This window comes from Perissodus microlepis, chromosome 13 (genome assembly GCF_051167445.1).
Source record: "Perissodus microlepis isolate ML-2025 ecotype Zambia chromosome 13, ASM5116744v1, whole genome shotgun sequence".
Taxonomy (NCBI): domain Eukaryota; kingdom Metazoa; phylum Chordata; class Actinopteri; order Cichliformes; family Cichlidae; genus Perissodus; species Perissodus microlepis.
The window spans coordinates 16,047,541-16,062,834 of record NC_140473.1 but is presented as its reverse complement, the minus strand read 5'-3'; the positions used below and the strand labels follow the sequence as shown (position 1 = coordinate 16,062,834).

Sequence of the window (15,294 nt, the reverse complement as noted above, 5' to 3'; positions counted from 1 at the left end):
TTTATTGAAATGACTGTACAGGGTGCACGTAGCCACCTACCTGACAGGAAAGACAAGACACGGGGCTTAAAGAATTCCAAGCTTGTCTAATCTAATAATCCTACCAGCCATTCATTGGAAAATTCTCATAAATTAAAGTCTGTGCACAACTCCAAACATTTACTGTTTGAGTTGATATTTAATACGTGTCAAACAGAGCAGTAGCTGGCAAGGACTATAGAAGGGAGACTGTCAACAAAACAAATAATGTGACAAGAAGACCAACCCTGTGTTTCATAATATTTGTTGTAACACAGCAAGGTGGTGCCCTGAAGGAGTGGCAGAGACAGTCTGATTTAAAAGGGAGGTAGTCCTCTGGATGGAGGAAGACTAAACTAACAACAGCAGTGCAAACGTCTGCTCCAAGGACTTGAAGTTAGGGTTTTTTGGGGTTTTTTTCTGTTCTAGCACTGATTGTATATAATGCTGACTGCATGAGGCTTCTATAAACCCCCCAAAGAGGCTTGACATTGAGTATTTTTAAGACAGCTGGACCTCTGGAATCCGTCTCTTTGCTGCTTGTCGTCATCATCATCCAGACATGGGGTTGTGGATTATTTTCCCCATCTGTCTTTCCCTGGTGTCCTTCGTTGGAACGTGGAGTGTGTAAGTTTACTACAGATTCACTGTTTGTTTTTTGACATTTACACTGTCATAAAGCTGTGGGAACGTTTTTAAACATGTCATTTTTACTCAGTCATAACAATGCTCTTTCTATGTGAAACTAGTAAACACAGTTTATTCATGTCTGAATGTTTTTCCTGATAACGTCACACCACGTACTTGATAGTCAAGCTTAGTACATGAACTGCGTTTTCCTGGCACTTTCAGAAATCAGTGGGATTTCTGCAATGCTGATAACATTTGGCCATGAAGAGGAAGTAAAGAAAATGGCATCATATTATTTCCGCTGCTTTTCACAATCTTTTATTGTGCTGTTTTATCTGCACATCGTCTGTGGAAACAGTCGTCGACGCCAGAGCGGCTTCTAAATGTAAAGGCACGTCAGAACTCACCTGCTTTGGAGTTTGAAAATATGTGAGCCGGCTAGTTCTGTTTGCAGGGTGTAAACTGTGTCTGTCACTAAGTTCAAAAAAGAAAATCTTGTTGAACAAACGACTTTAACGACTGAGTCACACCAAACTGAAAACATGCTTGGCGTTGATGCTCACATGCTGTGACACTTCCTTGGAAGCATTTCTGGTTTGATGTTTGCAGATTCTTAACAGTTTTTCTTTTGTTTTATATTTCCAGATACGGGCTAGCCTTCTCCAACAATCATGTGTGCGCCCTCACTGACTGGTGACTTTTTAAATCATCCTCATTTTGTTTTAAATATGACCCAGTGTTTATTTAATAATGCAGCCTCTAAAATGGAATTAACTTGTTCGCAGGGGTAACGGCAACTACTGCAGGGCTAATCATACTGATGCTGGATGCTGCTGGGTTCCTACAATAAGGTAAAAGAAGACTAAATGCACCCGTTCATTTTTCTTCTTCCTTGGAATGAAATCTTGAGACAGAATGAAACAAACTAAATATGTTATTTCAGCTCAAGTGGAACATATCCGCCAGAAAATTCACTTTTTACAGCCACAATCAACGCCGGATCCTTCATGTGTGAGTTTACCTGCTAAATGCCTAAACCATTATACACACATATATATATATGCATGAGGGATGTGTGTCACACCAACTGCAATCTCTTCTTTAGTTTTGCTGTTCTGCATATTCCACCATGCCCATATTATGGAGAGGCACTCAAGTCAGTCCATGATGAGTAAATTTGCACTGGTCTTCGGTGTGATTACAGCCATGGGGGCATTCGCAGCCGGAAACTGCAACGTAAGTGCCGAACGTCATACTGCGGCGATGTTTCTGCAGGGTTACATTGTTTCATTGTTTTGCGCTTGTGCTAAAACAGCAAATAAAGGTGGGTATCTTGTAGCTTTAGGCCATCTATAATGAGAGCCCAAGCACACTAAAGTGCCATTTATGCTTGGGTTATAGTGTTTTTTAGTGTGTTAAAGGGTAAATATGACACTCTGCTGCATGATCTGTAGTGTTGTACTGCACTTACATGTAGTGACAAAACTATTCTTGAAAAATCAGTTAGTGAAGCAGGGATGACAGGAAACCAGTTATAATTTAAACAAAGGGTTTAAGGACATCCAAATACTTGGAAAGTGTTTCAAATCATAAACCTGTTAGACGACATCGTATTTTTCACTGCACACTGCCTGATAGTACTCACTCACATGCCAACACCTTTCGCAATCTTCATACAATCTTAGTCTTGATTTAAACAGCCTGCTATTATTCGCTGGATTTGATGGTGAATGTCCTCCACAGCCGTTTCACGTGTCACTCCTCCACTACCTCGGGGCTGCCATCAGTTTCATGTGCGCGTGCTTCTACACGGCCATTCTCACCGTGCTGACGGGGAAGTGCGCCCTCTCTGGATATGAAAAGGTTCTCTACCCACTGCGAATCATCTCCACTGTGATTCAAGTAATTGTGACCGTCATCTGTATCCTTTCACAAATCATGGAGGAACTTTTCCTTTAAAAATGTGTTCCTTTAAACAAGGGATTTCAGCAGCTAGCTCTATAACTAATGCATGAGTTATAACACACTGGGACATATTTGGATCCGGTCAGCTCCTGTGTTTACCAAGTGGGACCGGCCACAGAAGTCCACATGACAGAAGCAGATACACATTAATGACCTTTTTTTTAGTGAATTATTAACCATAGCTTTCCTTTCCTTTTCCTTCTAGCTTTACATTTGTCCTCAACCTTGTAGATCTATGGGATCAGATGCACAGCAATGAAACATTAGACACCTCATTTAGCATTTAGCAGAGATTCTGTGATTGAGGTGGCTGTAGAGCAGGTCATCAACTGATTGGGAGGTTAGTGGTTCGATCCCTGGCTGCTCTAGCCTGCATGTCAATTACCCTTGGGCAAGATACTAAGCCAAATCTGCCCTCTGATGCATCCATGGGAGTATGAATGTGTGTGAATGTTAGCTACAAGGCATTTAAGCATAGGAAAAAGGTGTTTGTGTGAATGGGTGAATGAGGCATGTTGCATGAAGCTCTTTGAGTACACAAGAGCACTATTTAACATCAGGAATACAGAATCTATTGACTGTGCAGAGTAGCAGAGTTTTTCTTTCCTCACTTTTATAACTTACTTTTATGGGTTTCTTATATATTTTTACGTATGGTTAGTTGCTGATATCAGTCTGCAGTGATTGGGGAAGTTATTCTTTCTTTTTTTATGTGACAACATTCATGAGGTTTATAATAAAACGGATTGCTGTGCTGTGTGTGTGTATGAGAACAATAGCCAAAGATGAATGGTTACTGAATGTAACTTCAGTTCTATGAGTAAAGGTCAAACGTGTCTCATTGGTTGCAAAGGGTGGCTAGATTGTTGAGCAGATTTAAGTTGTGGTTGCCATGACTATGTGCTAACTCTGCCCCTGATGTATGCACACAGTAGTCAGGTGTGGGAGAACTCCAGGAAGAGCTGGCCCATGCAGCTGATTCATGCTCATCCAATAAGAGTGTATTTAATCCCAAATTAGCCCACATTAATGATAGAAACACAGTTTCGCCTCATATAGCTATGTTCTTTTGTCAAAGAAATGTGTAAGCTCTATGTCCTCCATAGTTTTAACCATCAGTAGACCAGTGAAACACCCTTAACCCAGAACCTTCAGATACTGTCTTGTTCGTTCAGAGCGAGTACTTCTACATCCATCTGTCTGCTGTCTTTGAGTGGATGCTGAGTATGAACCTGGAGCTGTTTGAGCTCAGCTACGCCGTGGAATTTTTCTTCTTCTCATCCTATATGCTCTCGAATCTGTTGAACAAACAAGATGAGGTAAAGCCTTTGATGATGACGATGTCCTGATATAAGGCTGCCAGGATCCAGCTGAACAATGCAGAAAGTGAGGATGCTACAAGAAGGACATCTGTTACTACAGTGGCTGGATCGTGGCTGAAGGACCAATAGTGTTTTGTTTTTTCCTTTTCTTGGATGGATTGGATTGGATGGTCTTCTTTACTAATTTTTTTTTCCATATTTATTGAACCAAACGAACAAACATACCAGCTGGATTGTATCTCACGCAGATGCCCCACCTACAGAACAGCTTACAAGAGGTGTTTTGTTGTGCAATCATTTTTGTAATGAAAAATTTGTAAAAAAAAAACAAAACAAAAACAAAAAAAACCCTCACAGATCAAATTTTGTGTTAGGTGACAGCTCTTCCATAACCCTTTGGGATGTATTACTTTCATACAAGGAAGTCATGCCACTGTGCTGATAAACATATCTGCGTTTGGAGCTAAAAGGGTGGAGGACTTTTATTTACACCCTTTTAAACAATAAAAGTCTCCATGACGCTATAAGATCCTGTTTGACTGGATGATTAACTTGAACGACAGTAAAAAATAATAGGCGTCATCAGCCGCAGCTGGCCTAGCGATAGACCAATGGACATTACAAGCAATCTTGGCTACATACACTTAAGGTGATGTTGTCAGTACCCTTTCCATTCCAGAGATTTTCACTGTGGTCTGTTCGATGGATTTCAGTGTATGTGTGCTTTAGAGGAAAAGCCGGAGTAGTGATTTATAAATTGTAAAGTTAAAAAGGAAAGAATAGTTTCATGCCTCTATGTGTCCCACATTAATATAGTATTTTGAACCAGTTTGTTTGCTTCACATTTATGCATCTGTGGCTTCTATTGTTTTATTCCACTCTTGATCAGTTGCCAGCACATAGTTGGAAAACGTTGATGTCATACAGCACCAGTCACTCAGTTTGGTGACCCGAATAACCACAGAGTCTCTCAGCTGGCTTGGGAACATCTGTGTGTCCTCCAGAATGAGCTGAAGCAAGTGGCCGAGGAAAGGGAGGTCTGGGCTTTTCTGCTCCCTGTGACCCAGACACTGATGAGCATCGAAACATTTACAGGTGTATAGTTGAATCGTCACTTTTCAAAGTTTATAAAGTAGCTAAAAGGTATTTTGAAAATTTTCTGACCAGATCTGGTCACACTAAGTTCAATTCAATGTATTTATATAGCACTCTTCACAGGATAAAAACCAAAAAGTGCTTCACAGTAATAAAACAGCAGATACACATAAGAAACACTGCAAACGTGTGAGACATGTTAACAATGCTGAGAGGTATTCTGACATTTTTCTATTCAAATTAAAAATAAAAAACTTAAAAATGTGCATTTTTCTAAACTTTCATTAGAATGTAAAAGTTAAATATACTTCCATCTCTTTTAAAAAGCTGAAATGTGTTTTTATGGCTTCGTGCACTTCCCCCCTCTTCCAGATTCTGTCATTTTAGCTGCTCTTCAGTTTGGGTGTTTCTGTAGATTCTGCTCGCAAAAAAGAAAGCCAACAACTTGAATCCAGCTGTGACAAAAACACAGCATCACTTCATACATTTCTCCTCTGTGTGAAACTGAAAAATAACTTCCTCAGAATATTCTGCTGCTACATTTTTTTTGTGGTAGTTTCCATCATTTTCAACAAATCTGCAAAGCTTGTGAGTTTTTGGTCACTTTTAACTTTTCCTCATGAGTATGACATTAGCCCGAGCTGCTTCTCACTATAGTACTTACTAAAAAGTCAAGATTTTTGTTCCCAGGAGTTGGTAAATACCACAAATGGTAGTCAAAACGGAATTTTAAAAATCAGCTTAGTGTTTAAGAAAGCAAGTTTGCCAACTTTAAAAACCTCAATAAAACAAAACAACACGCTTCTGGTTTTAATGCAAAGCACTTAAACTTTACTTGAAAGAAGGTAATATACATCCTGGAATTACAGATAATAAAGATACATTATGAGCAAAATCATTTCACAATGAATATCATCTTTCTTTCGCAACAACCAAGAGAGGAGTGCGACATTATCTACAGTTTTTGTTAGGAAGAAAACAGTGAAAAGCACACCTAATTCTGTCGGCATCTTTACTGTATGGTACACTGTAAAAAATGTCATCTATATGCAGTAGTCCACATTATTAACCTTAATAACAAAAAAAGAAAAAAAGAACAATTTGAAAAAACACGAGCTTCATGGTTGTCTTTCAACTAAGTAACTGCAATGCATACATTATAAATAAATGTAAAGGGAAGAGAAAAAAAGTTGAGGAAAAAAACCAAAACAAAACCTACAAGCAATATCCCACAATTCCAGCATGGCTGAAACAACAAGTGGCCTTAATCCAAACCCTACACTTTGGAGTGTGACCACAGCTTTTACAAACCTTTAAGATACTGTAGATTATTTAAGCTGGTGCGTCTGAAAGCCCGGCTCATGCTCAACACTTGTGGATAAATCAAGTTAAAATTGCCCTTAAAATTTGTTCTGTATGAGGACGAGTTGCCTGCCTTCTTTTTCCTGTGAGGTGAGAAACACTTTTTGTAAAGAGTGAGAACTCAGCATGAGAGAAACACAAGGCCCTATAGTTAAGTCTTTCTTTTTTAATTAAACAACTCAAGCCATTAAGTATTGGAAAAAAAAGCTTGTTCTCAGCTAAGCTAGGAGAGGTCACTGATATTAATCACAGAAGTCTTCAACTCTAAAAGTAAATCATCGTGTGTTCTCTTACTCGTCGTACAACATCTCAAGCCGGATACCCTTCCTCCCCGGTTTTTTCTTTTTCTTTAAACAACCGCTCTGCTGACATCTTGAATTGGGAGAAGCTCCAGCTGTACACGCTCTGAACAACTCTCTTAGCAATAAAAGGAAAGGACACTACAGTAGTTGACAACTCAAAAATGAATGTGATGATGCAGATCGGCAATTGTTTAAATCTACAGCAAATTGAAATGAGGAGCTTTTTCAAACGGAGTACATGTTCTTGGTGGTGGAGCCGCTCTTACTGGACGTGTCGTCGTGCGACTGGTAGCCAATCATGGCTTTCATGGGGAGGTTGAGACGCTCTTTGTAAAGTTGCCTGTGAAGAGATGAGATGGAAGCAGTGTGAAGACTCAAGCAAGCTCAGTGTTGCCATCTAGTGGTTCACTGTAGCTCCTACTTGCGTATTATGAGTAATGTGACTTTAAAGGCTCACCCTATCGTCATGATGGCGTCCCTGTTTTGGCAGTTGCTCGTCCAGATGGATATTTTGTCACCTTTAGGTCTGACGTTCACCACAGCTCCGCAGACGTCTTCACTTGCCTCATCAAATGACTCACCGACTAAACACAACAGCTGCAAAAAGCACAAAAAAAAGTCAAACTATACATATATACATATTTTTTTATATTTAAATCACAACCATCAGGGGAAACATCCAATGGATACGACTCTACTGAGTGGTTTCAGAAAACGGCCGTCTTACCGTTTCCATCCAGTAGCGATCGAGGTCATTGTGCCTTTGTTGTTTGTTGAGAGTCATCAGCCATCGACCCCCCAGCTTGTTCCTGTCGTCCTCCCACATGGGCTTGATCCCATCCTGACGCACAATATGAAGCAGCTATTAAACCCTATCCATGTCTTTAGACTCTGCTGCAACTGAGTTTAAAGGGAAAATGTGTAAACATTTAACAAAAAAAAAAGAGCCTTACCTTGAATAGGCAGTAATCGCAGCCAAAGCCGAGTTTACTTGGCTGCTGTATGTGGTTGTATAATCTGGTAGAAAGATGAAAAAGTAGATTCCCAACATGAGTGTGTCGAATTGTAGAATTTCAGAAGCTTTTATCAGAACAATGGTCATTAAACAACAATCAGTAAAGTGAAACATGCTGATCCTGATTGACATTACCATTAAGGGACATGCTGTGCACATTAATAATAAACCATCAATAACCAAGACTGACTTCAGCAGAGAAAACTTACGCCCAAAAATCTTCCACTGTGTCAAATTTAGAAATGAGACGCAAGTTCTCTGTCCAGCTTTTGCTCTTGTCGTTTTTGAAATACCACAGGGCCCATCTAAAAAAAACAAACAATAAAATAAAAATGCATCATTCATAGAATTCAGTATTCATAGACCAAGAGGTAAAGAGCATAATTACACTGACTGTCTGAAAATCTCTCAAAACCATGTCCGAAAATGCAGATTGCTGAACATGCATAAACTGAAAATAAAAGAAAGTGCATGACTTTGCCCCAAATTGTGATTGAGCAAACCTCGTGACTGTGAGGGGAAAACTCCCTGCTTGTTGACTTCTCCATCTTTGTGGGGATCAGAAATCAGAAGTGTCATCACTTACAAATGTATCAACCTGGACAGATTTCCAGTCTATCGCAGAGCCAACACAGTACGAGCTTTTCCGATGTCAGAAGGTAAGTGGGGTAATGCCTGGCTAATACTTGGATGGGAGACAGCCGATGGGAATACCAGGTGCTGAGAGCCCAAATCCGGCCATACCAGCCTGAGTAAGTCTGTCTCTCTCTTGTTTTTCTACAGTTACATTTTTGTATTTTAGCCTGTTTTGTGTCAGAAATTAAGTGATTTCTCTGTAGAAAGACATTGGGCAGCATGGTACGTGATTTTGAAACCACTATACAGCGCTGCAGTCCACACACCTTGTGCTTTCCTTTAGTGACTTTGGACCTTTTTTTCACTTTGCCAATCTTTGCTAATAGTAAAGTGCAGGGTTCTTGGAAAACACTATTTAGGGTTCCTACTTAACAGCAGCTGGGCTCAGTATAGGGTATTTGGTACTTTACATTTTCTTTTTTCTTTTTTTAAATAAAACTGTTATTGTTAGCAATCAATTCTTGAGTTCAGTACAAGCATATTCAATGTTTTGTATCTCTTTTAATTTAATAACAGCTCGATGCTGTACCATCACTGTTAAAATCAAAAACAAGGACTCAAAGTCTATTTTATGTTACAACTGCGTGAAACGTTTACCCTAACAGCAGACGTACACGCTGTTTCACAGAAGAACACAACAGCTAGTAACAAAAGCATGAATGTCAATGCAAAAAACAAGAGAAAGCCAGCCATCAACGGCACTACAAATGCACTCTTTGTTTACAGTGGCTGCTGTAATTCTTTTATGTATTACCAAGGGGCAGTGGGTGGGAGGCTAGCAGGCAGGGTTGAGGGCAGTGAGAGGACATCAGCTGAACCGTTTGCCCCCCTCCACTTACAACTGTAACAAACCCACCCATGTGCCATAGACACAAATGAAGCAAATGGACCGAACAGAGCTAAAAGAGAGGACGAAAGGATATTTGTTTAATGCGAACATCACACTGCACATACTGAGACCAGACTGCTCACAGCCGTGATTCTTCTGGTGAACCCAGAACAGTCACAAGCCAAGACTACATGCCTAGTAATGGCATATAAACAAATATGCCAGACAGCAAGTCAAGCCAGCTCTGTTCTTCACATGTACTTTAAAATCCAGGTAACTTGTTTCTCAGACATGGGTGGTGGACTGGATTGACAAACAGTTAAGGCCTTTGCGGCAAAGCATGGCTCTGATTCTAGATTAAGAGAGTCAACAAACACAGATAAAGACAGCAGTTCAATGAGGCATGCAACTATATTAGAGCAGTCTTAGGAGAGTTAAAGACATTAAAGTTTACAAAGCAGGTAGTTTAAGCTTTTCCTCACGAGAGATAAAATGATCATTTCAGGCCAATGCAGCCCTACGAAACAGCAAACCTTAAGAGGACTGATTAATTCACTACTGTGACATCACCCTCTGACACAGACAGTAATATGTGATTTGTTCAGCTGTGAACTAATCGGCGTGCTCCAGTCCCCACTGTCTTCTGAATGTGTGTCAAGTAAATAAGAACGAGCCGCAGCAGAGCTAGAGAAACAGTGTCATCTGAATTTTTAATAGTTCAGCTGCCAAACACAGACGAGTTGTTGTGGTTCTGACTTTTAAAAAACCACGGTCGTGATTTTAAAAATAAAAAGAGTCCATGGGCAGACAGGCATAAACTATCCACTTCACTTTCAGCTCCAGTAAACTGTATACTAAACAATTTTCCAAAGCAGAAGCTGAATGCGTTCTTCCTACTTCCCAGCAGCTGCTGGTTTCGCTTAATGACGGTGCCATATGAAAATGGTGCTGCATGACTTTGAAACTTGAAAGTGATCATCTTATGTAACAGCTGAGTAACGGATCTGTGCAGTCTGTTCAAATCCATCTCTGGACTCACCTTCACAGACCGCAGCAAGATCCAAACTCTTTCCAAAATCAAGAGAAAACCTTCATAAGCAATTATTATTTTTAAATCTATGAAAGCAGATATTAAAGTGAATCTCTTAAGGATGGTAATAAAGTATCAGGGAATAATAATTCAATTAGATGGCACAGATATAAAACACCAAATATGATGCACTGTTATCATTAAAACTATCCATCATTATTCCACCTTGAACAGATGTCGAAGGGGATTTTTCTGCTAATTATTCATTTAGTATTATTTAGTGACTCTGCTTCACTGTTAAAACTAATCTGTATTTACTTACACTGAACCTCTGTGCAACCCTCACATTATTCATTTAAAAAAAAAGTTATTTCAGCCCCTCTCAATTTAGTAGCAGTAAATATTTATGACAGACAACAGCAAAAATATGCAAGTACAATGAGACATACTGTAGATTAAAAAAAAAGGGATAAGAGGTCACTTGTCTTCCTTTACCTAAAAACCCCGACCTCACTCTGAGAGCTCCAACCACTGATGCTAAAACTGACATAACAAATATCCAAAGCAGCTCAATCATTTATTAAGAAACCAATCACACCTTCGGCCGGTGAGACAGTTAAAACACATATCTGTGATGAATATTTAACCACAAATTCCAAATAACTCAACAGTCCTCTACTTCCTTACAGTGAAGCCAGAGAGAAGTGACAACACCTGGCCCTCAAAATGAGAAGTCTGCAATCAAAACTGTCAAAATGGAAAACAACCCCCCCCACGTCAATATGTTTAAATAAAACCAGGATGAAAGCAGCAGAGATGGACAGCCTTGACCTCTGAGGCTGAGCTGAACAAGCAGAATGACCTAGAAGTGACTTGCCAAGAGAACCATTCAGCATTTCCAAACCGACTGTACAATGCTCCTGAATAGCTCGTCCCCACTGCAGAACTATGATAACATTTCTAAAAGGACAATAGAAAAAACAACAACTGCAACTCTAACACAGAGGAAAAAACAAAACACATGACTCCTCAATCTGCTCTTCTGATTTTAAACCTTAAAATAAGAAAACAAACAGAAACTGCAAATATGAACCTGATGAAAATAAACTGAACATTTATCCTTACTATGATGCTCAAACTGTAACTGCTTGAAAACAGGTTTTCTGTGCACTCATCCATAATTTTCCCAAGTGACTAGATGGGTAATTTGAATATCCTGTTTACGCTGTCAAAATAAGTGCTGTGGTGAGTTTCTAATTTCACTTTCATCCAAGAGACCAGAGGGACAAAAAGAAAAATCAATCAGCACATGACTGTAAGTATGTTTGTGATGCCAAAGAACAAAAGTCAAAGTACAGCTCCCATCCTAAAACTAGGTGAAGATTAAATACACAACTAACCTTATTCCTAAAGGAAAACTTCTTCACTGATTTCATAATGAAACAGCTGTTTTGTCTCTATAGAGAAAGGTTATTGATCCTAAGCGATTAAGCACATTTAGCCCCACCATCTCTGTATGTTTTCATTGAGCTCAGTTTCTGTATTTGTGTGTAAATAATGATGAAAAAAGAAGTCCCTCTTCCCTCTGAAAACGGTCACAAAGGTGATATTTGAAAGGGTGTTAAAACATCAATAGGCGTGAAATGTTCAATGGTGTCGACACCTTTCTGGATGGGGTGAAATTTGGCACCCTGGTAAGCCTGAAGAGACTCTATTATAATCCAAAACAACCCCAACGAGTTTTGTCTGTGCCTCAAACTATTTAATTAACATGACAAAACAAACCTTAAAAACTGTTTCAGATGAGAGTCCAGTCCCGGTCTCTGACTCAACGAGACGGGTGTGTTTGATCTCACCACCACACCCACCTCTCAGGCACAGTTTGGCTTTTCTAAGTGAAAACTCCCCTGTATCTAATTTTAGAAATGCTTACACCAGCCATTTCTGATTGTTTGGCCAGAGGATTTGCTGGTTGTTGCAAGAAGACTGCAGAGTATGGAAGCACAAGCAGCTTTCATCCAAATCAAACTCAGAACCTGGTTTGACTCTCACCTGTTTTGCAAAGGGTGTTTGATGTACTGCTCAGGATTCGCAACAACCTGACCGTCAGTCTGTTGATCTTCAGTTTCAGTTGTTTTCTGAGGAGACATGCACACAAACACATCACAAAATCAACCACACAAGTCCACTGATCACAAATGGCAAAGAAATTTGGGGTAGTTGGGTCAGATTTATATCATAATGTTGCTAAAGTCCTGCCTTTACTTTAAATTCAAAGTTAGTTCAATATCACAAATTTCAACAAAGTAAATGATACAAACTTAATGGAACGGTCATTGCCATATACAGTTAAGGGCTTTTGTGGGGGGTAATCACGCACTTAATTTCATAGTGTGTACAGTATCACAACATCACAAAGCACTGCAAACTTTTTGTCATCATCATCATTATTATTATTACTACTACTGAGTTTCTAACAGAACCTAATACATACTTTTACACTTTAGGGAATAATTCCAACCTTTCAAAAAAAGAAAAATAAGACAATAAAAACATAAATTACTTAGACCGATTCACCTAATAAGAATAGTGTAACTATGTAGTCCAATGTATACATAACAAAAAGCTTACATGATCTATAAAATGCAATATTATTACAGTATAGCTTACATTTAAAGTGATCTACAGAAACGTAACAAAGGCATGACCTTAAGCCCCTCTGTTTTAGGGGGCCTTAATGGGGCCTTGTCCCATTATCCAGTTCACAGCTGGGCTCTGCCTTATACTCTTGCATTTTTATAAAGATTCACTTAGCAACATCAGAGTCCACCTCAACTACATTTTTAAGGATTAGACGCAGGAGCTGATGGAAAACAGTCAGCAGGGGGTATATACAAAGAAAATCAATAAGCTAACTTTACAGATAACAGTTACTAGCATTAGTTTTAGCAGATGAGCTAGGCTAGCTGCAGGCTAGATATACACGTGTCCAGACTTTCAAAAAATGCACCTATAATATATCACCACGGGTGTTTAAAGGTATTGGCATTTCATTAAAATTGTCGTAAGATAACGACTGTAATACCCGACTAGATTAAAACAATGCGTTGACTGGAGTTTGAATGAACGACGTGCAGTCAGTCACTCCCTCCCTGCCCAACAAAGTCAGGCAGTGCCTCATACATCCCCACTGCTGAGCATGCTAGCGCTAATCCACGCCAACATCTGTCAACTCAAACGCGTTAATTTGGCCTAAACGCCAGTTCGGTTTCACAGAAGCAAAGTTATGCGATGTATGTAGTAGGTGAATTGGAGATTTATCCGGTCTTTACGTGCATATTAGTCGATTTTTTGTGCTATCTCTTGTCTCTCTTACCGGCTCCGATGTCGCCATCTTGACTGTAGAAGTGATCTGCCCGTTCGGCGCTCCTGCGTCACTCCAACTGCTCGCTCTGCTACGGAAGCCGCCTCAGTCCTGTTCGAGCTGAATGACCTGAGTCCGAGGAGTCGTCGCAAGAGAAAGGGCACAGGGGTTACACCCACTACCACTGAGTGGCTGCTTCTGAGGACAATAATTTAGATAAACCAATAGTTAGCTGTGAATAAACCTCCAACTAATGGTATTCATGCAGGTATATTCAAAACGGTTAAAAATATCTATCTCTGCTTTGAGTATTTTATTTTGTGGTGATTTAAACATTTTAATACCATCTACAATAGTTTCCAAACTTGATTTCAGGTTAATTTTTATTGCTTAAAATATTTAGTTTGCATTAATGTTACTACTAGTGTAGTACTTGATATGAAAAATATTTCTCATGGGAAAGCCTAAACCAGTTTAAGATTAAAACCATTTAACCTTTAGGAAGCCAAAGTCCTAATAAATATATGGCTTCCCATGATTATTGTACTGGCACATTTGACCAAATTGAAATGGACTAAAATGAAAGACATTTTGTGTGTTTGTATATTTTTTAGTAAGTATGTAAGTAAGTTTTAATAAATAAATCCTCTCCCGTAAATTTATTTCCCATAGAGTGGTGTCTAATAGAATAAGACAACATTAAAGCAAATAGGTTTCAGGGATTAAAGATTTGTAAAATTTATCTCATTCTGTCTTGTGTAATTAAATTACACACATGTTAAGGACACATTTGTGTGTCTGTATTTTTTCTTTGGCAAACTACCCTCAGCCTCCCCCCTCCCCCGCCTCTACTGAAACTACTATTCATGAGCCCAAAGAGAGGTTAATTTAATTACAATTACCTGTTCATGCTGACAGGGGGTTTTCCTCACTTTCCCAGCTTCCATAGAGGCGAGAATGCAGTGAGACAAAGACAACACTCCAGGGGTGGGTACTGATTCACCTTTACTAAAGTTCTGAATTTACAGTTTGAAACTTCAGTTAACTGAAGCGATCTGAAACGATTGTTAACAATTAAACTTGCACTCAATTTTAGTAAGGAAATATGTGTTCTTTGTTGTAATGATGCTTCTTGGCAATAAATCTTTTATCATTGGAAAGCTAGTTTATGTCCCCTTAAATATAGACATATATAAAGAAGAGTTGAGTATGTAGCTGAAGAATCACATTTTCTTTTATGTAACATGGATGGCCGGGTGCATGTTCAACACTCCACCTCCACCAGGATGCATTTATGGAACGAGTTTATGGAGGCAGTGTGATGGTTTGGGCAATGTACTGCTGGGAAACTTTGGGTCCTGCCATCCATGCGGGTGTTACTTTGACACGTACCACCCACCTAAGCATTGTTGCAGACCATATACACCCTTTCATGGAAAATGCTTTATCCCTGATGGCTGTGGGCATCAACAACAAGTTTGAGGTGTTGACATGGCCTCCAAATTTCCCAGATCTCAATCTAATCAAGCATCTGTGCGATGTGCAGGACAAACGAGTCCGATCCATGGCGACGCCCCTCACAACTTACGAGACTTAAAGGATCTGTTGCAAACATTTTGGTGCTGGATACCACAGCACAACTTCAGGGGTCTAATGGAGTTCATGTTTCGAAGGGTCATGGCTGTTTTGGCAGCAAAAGGGAGATCAACACAATACTAGGCTGGTG

General features: G+C 39.5%; 2 protein-coding genes across 2 annotated transcripts; one reads left to right on the top strand and one right to left on the bottom strand.

Annotated features, from left to right (window-relative positions):
• The first annotated feature begins 369 nt into the window (after positions 1-369).
• On the top strand, positions 370-6,244 carry LOC146374938 (transmembrane protein 150A). The gene is made up of 7 exons (XM_084948855.1): positions 370-645; positions 1,294-1,341; positions 1,434-1,499; positions 1,592-1,659; positions 1,754-1,884; positions 2,392-2,569; positions 3,769-6,244. Exons 1-7 carry the CDS (start codon positions 581-583, stop codon positions 3,960-3,962), a joined length of 750 nt encoding a protein of 249 aa, XP_084804981.1. The 5' UTR covers positions 370-580; the 3' UTR covers positions 3,963-6,244.
• Positions 5,833-13,690, bottom strand: eif4e1c (eukaryotic translation initiation factor 4E family member 1c). The gene is made up of 7 exons (XM_084948856.1): positions 13,581-13,690; positions 12,257-12,342; positions 7,919-8,014; positions 7,648-7,711; positions 7,422-7,535; positions 7,152-7,291; positions 5,833-7,034 (listed from the first exon to the last, which is right to left on the bottom strand). The coding sequence occupies exons 1-7, from the start codon at positions 13,596-13,598 to the stop codon at positions 6,920-6,922; spliced, it is 633 nt and encodes a 210-aa protein (XP_084804982.1). The 5' UTR covers positions 13,599-13,690; the 3' UTR covers positions 5,833-6,919.
• Positions 13,691-15,294: the final 1,604 nt, after the last annotated feature.

What these genes read in the sequence shown, in the direction of transcription:
- LOC146374938 (XM_084948855.1), top strand. Translation starts at nt 581, where the DNA reads ATGGGGTTGTGGATTATTTTCCCCATCTGTCTTTCCCTGGTGTCCTTC. An exon ending in CAACGCCGGATCCTTCATGT is followed by an intron (nt 1,660 to 1,753) that starts GTGAGTTTACCT and finishes TCTCTTCTTTAG; the next exon opens with TTTTGCTGTTCTGCATATTC. An exon ending in AGTAATTGTGACCGTCATCT is followed by an intron (nt 2,570 to 3,768) that starts GTATCCTTTCAC and finishes CAGAACCTTCAG; the next exon opens with ATACTGTCTTGTTCGTTCAG.
- eif4e1c (XM_084948856.1), bottom strand. An exon ending in ACAGTGGAAGATTTTTGGGC is followed by an intron (nt 7,712 to 7,918) that starts GTAAGTTTTCTC and finishes TCTTTCTACCAG; the next exon opens with ATTATACAACCACATACAGC. An exon ending in GACGCCATCATGACGATAGG is followed by an intron (nt 7,035 to 7,151) that starts GTGAGCCTTTAA and finishes ATCTCTTCACAG; the next exon opens with GCAACTTTACAAAGAGCGTC.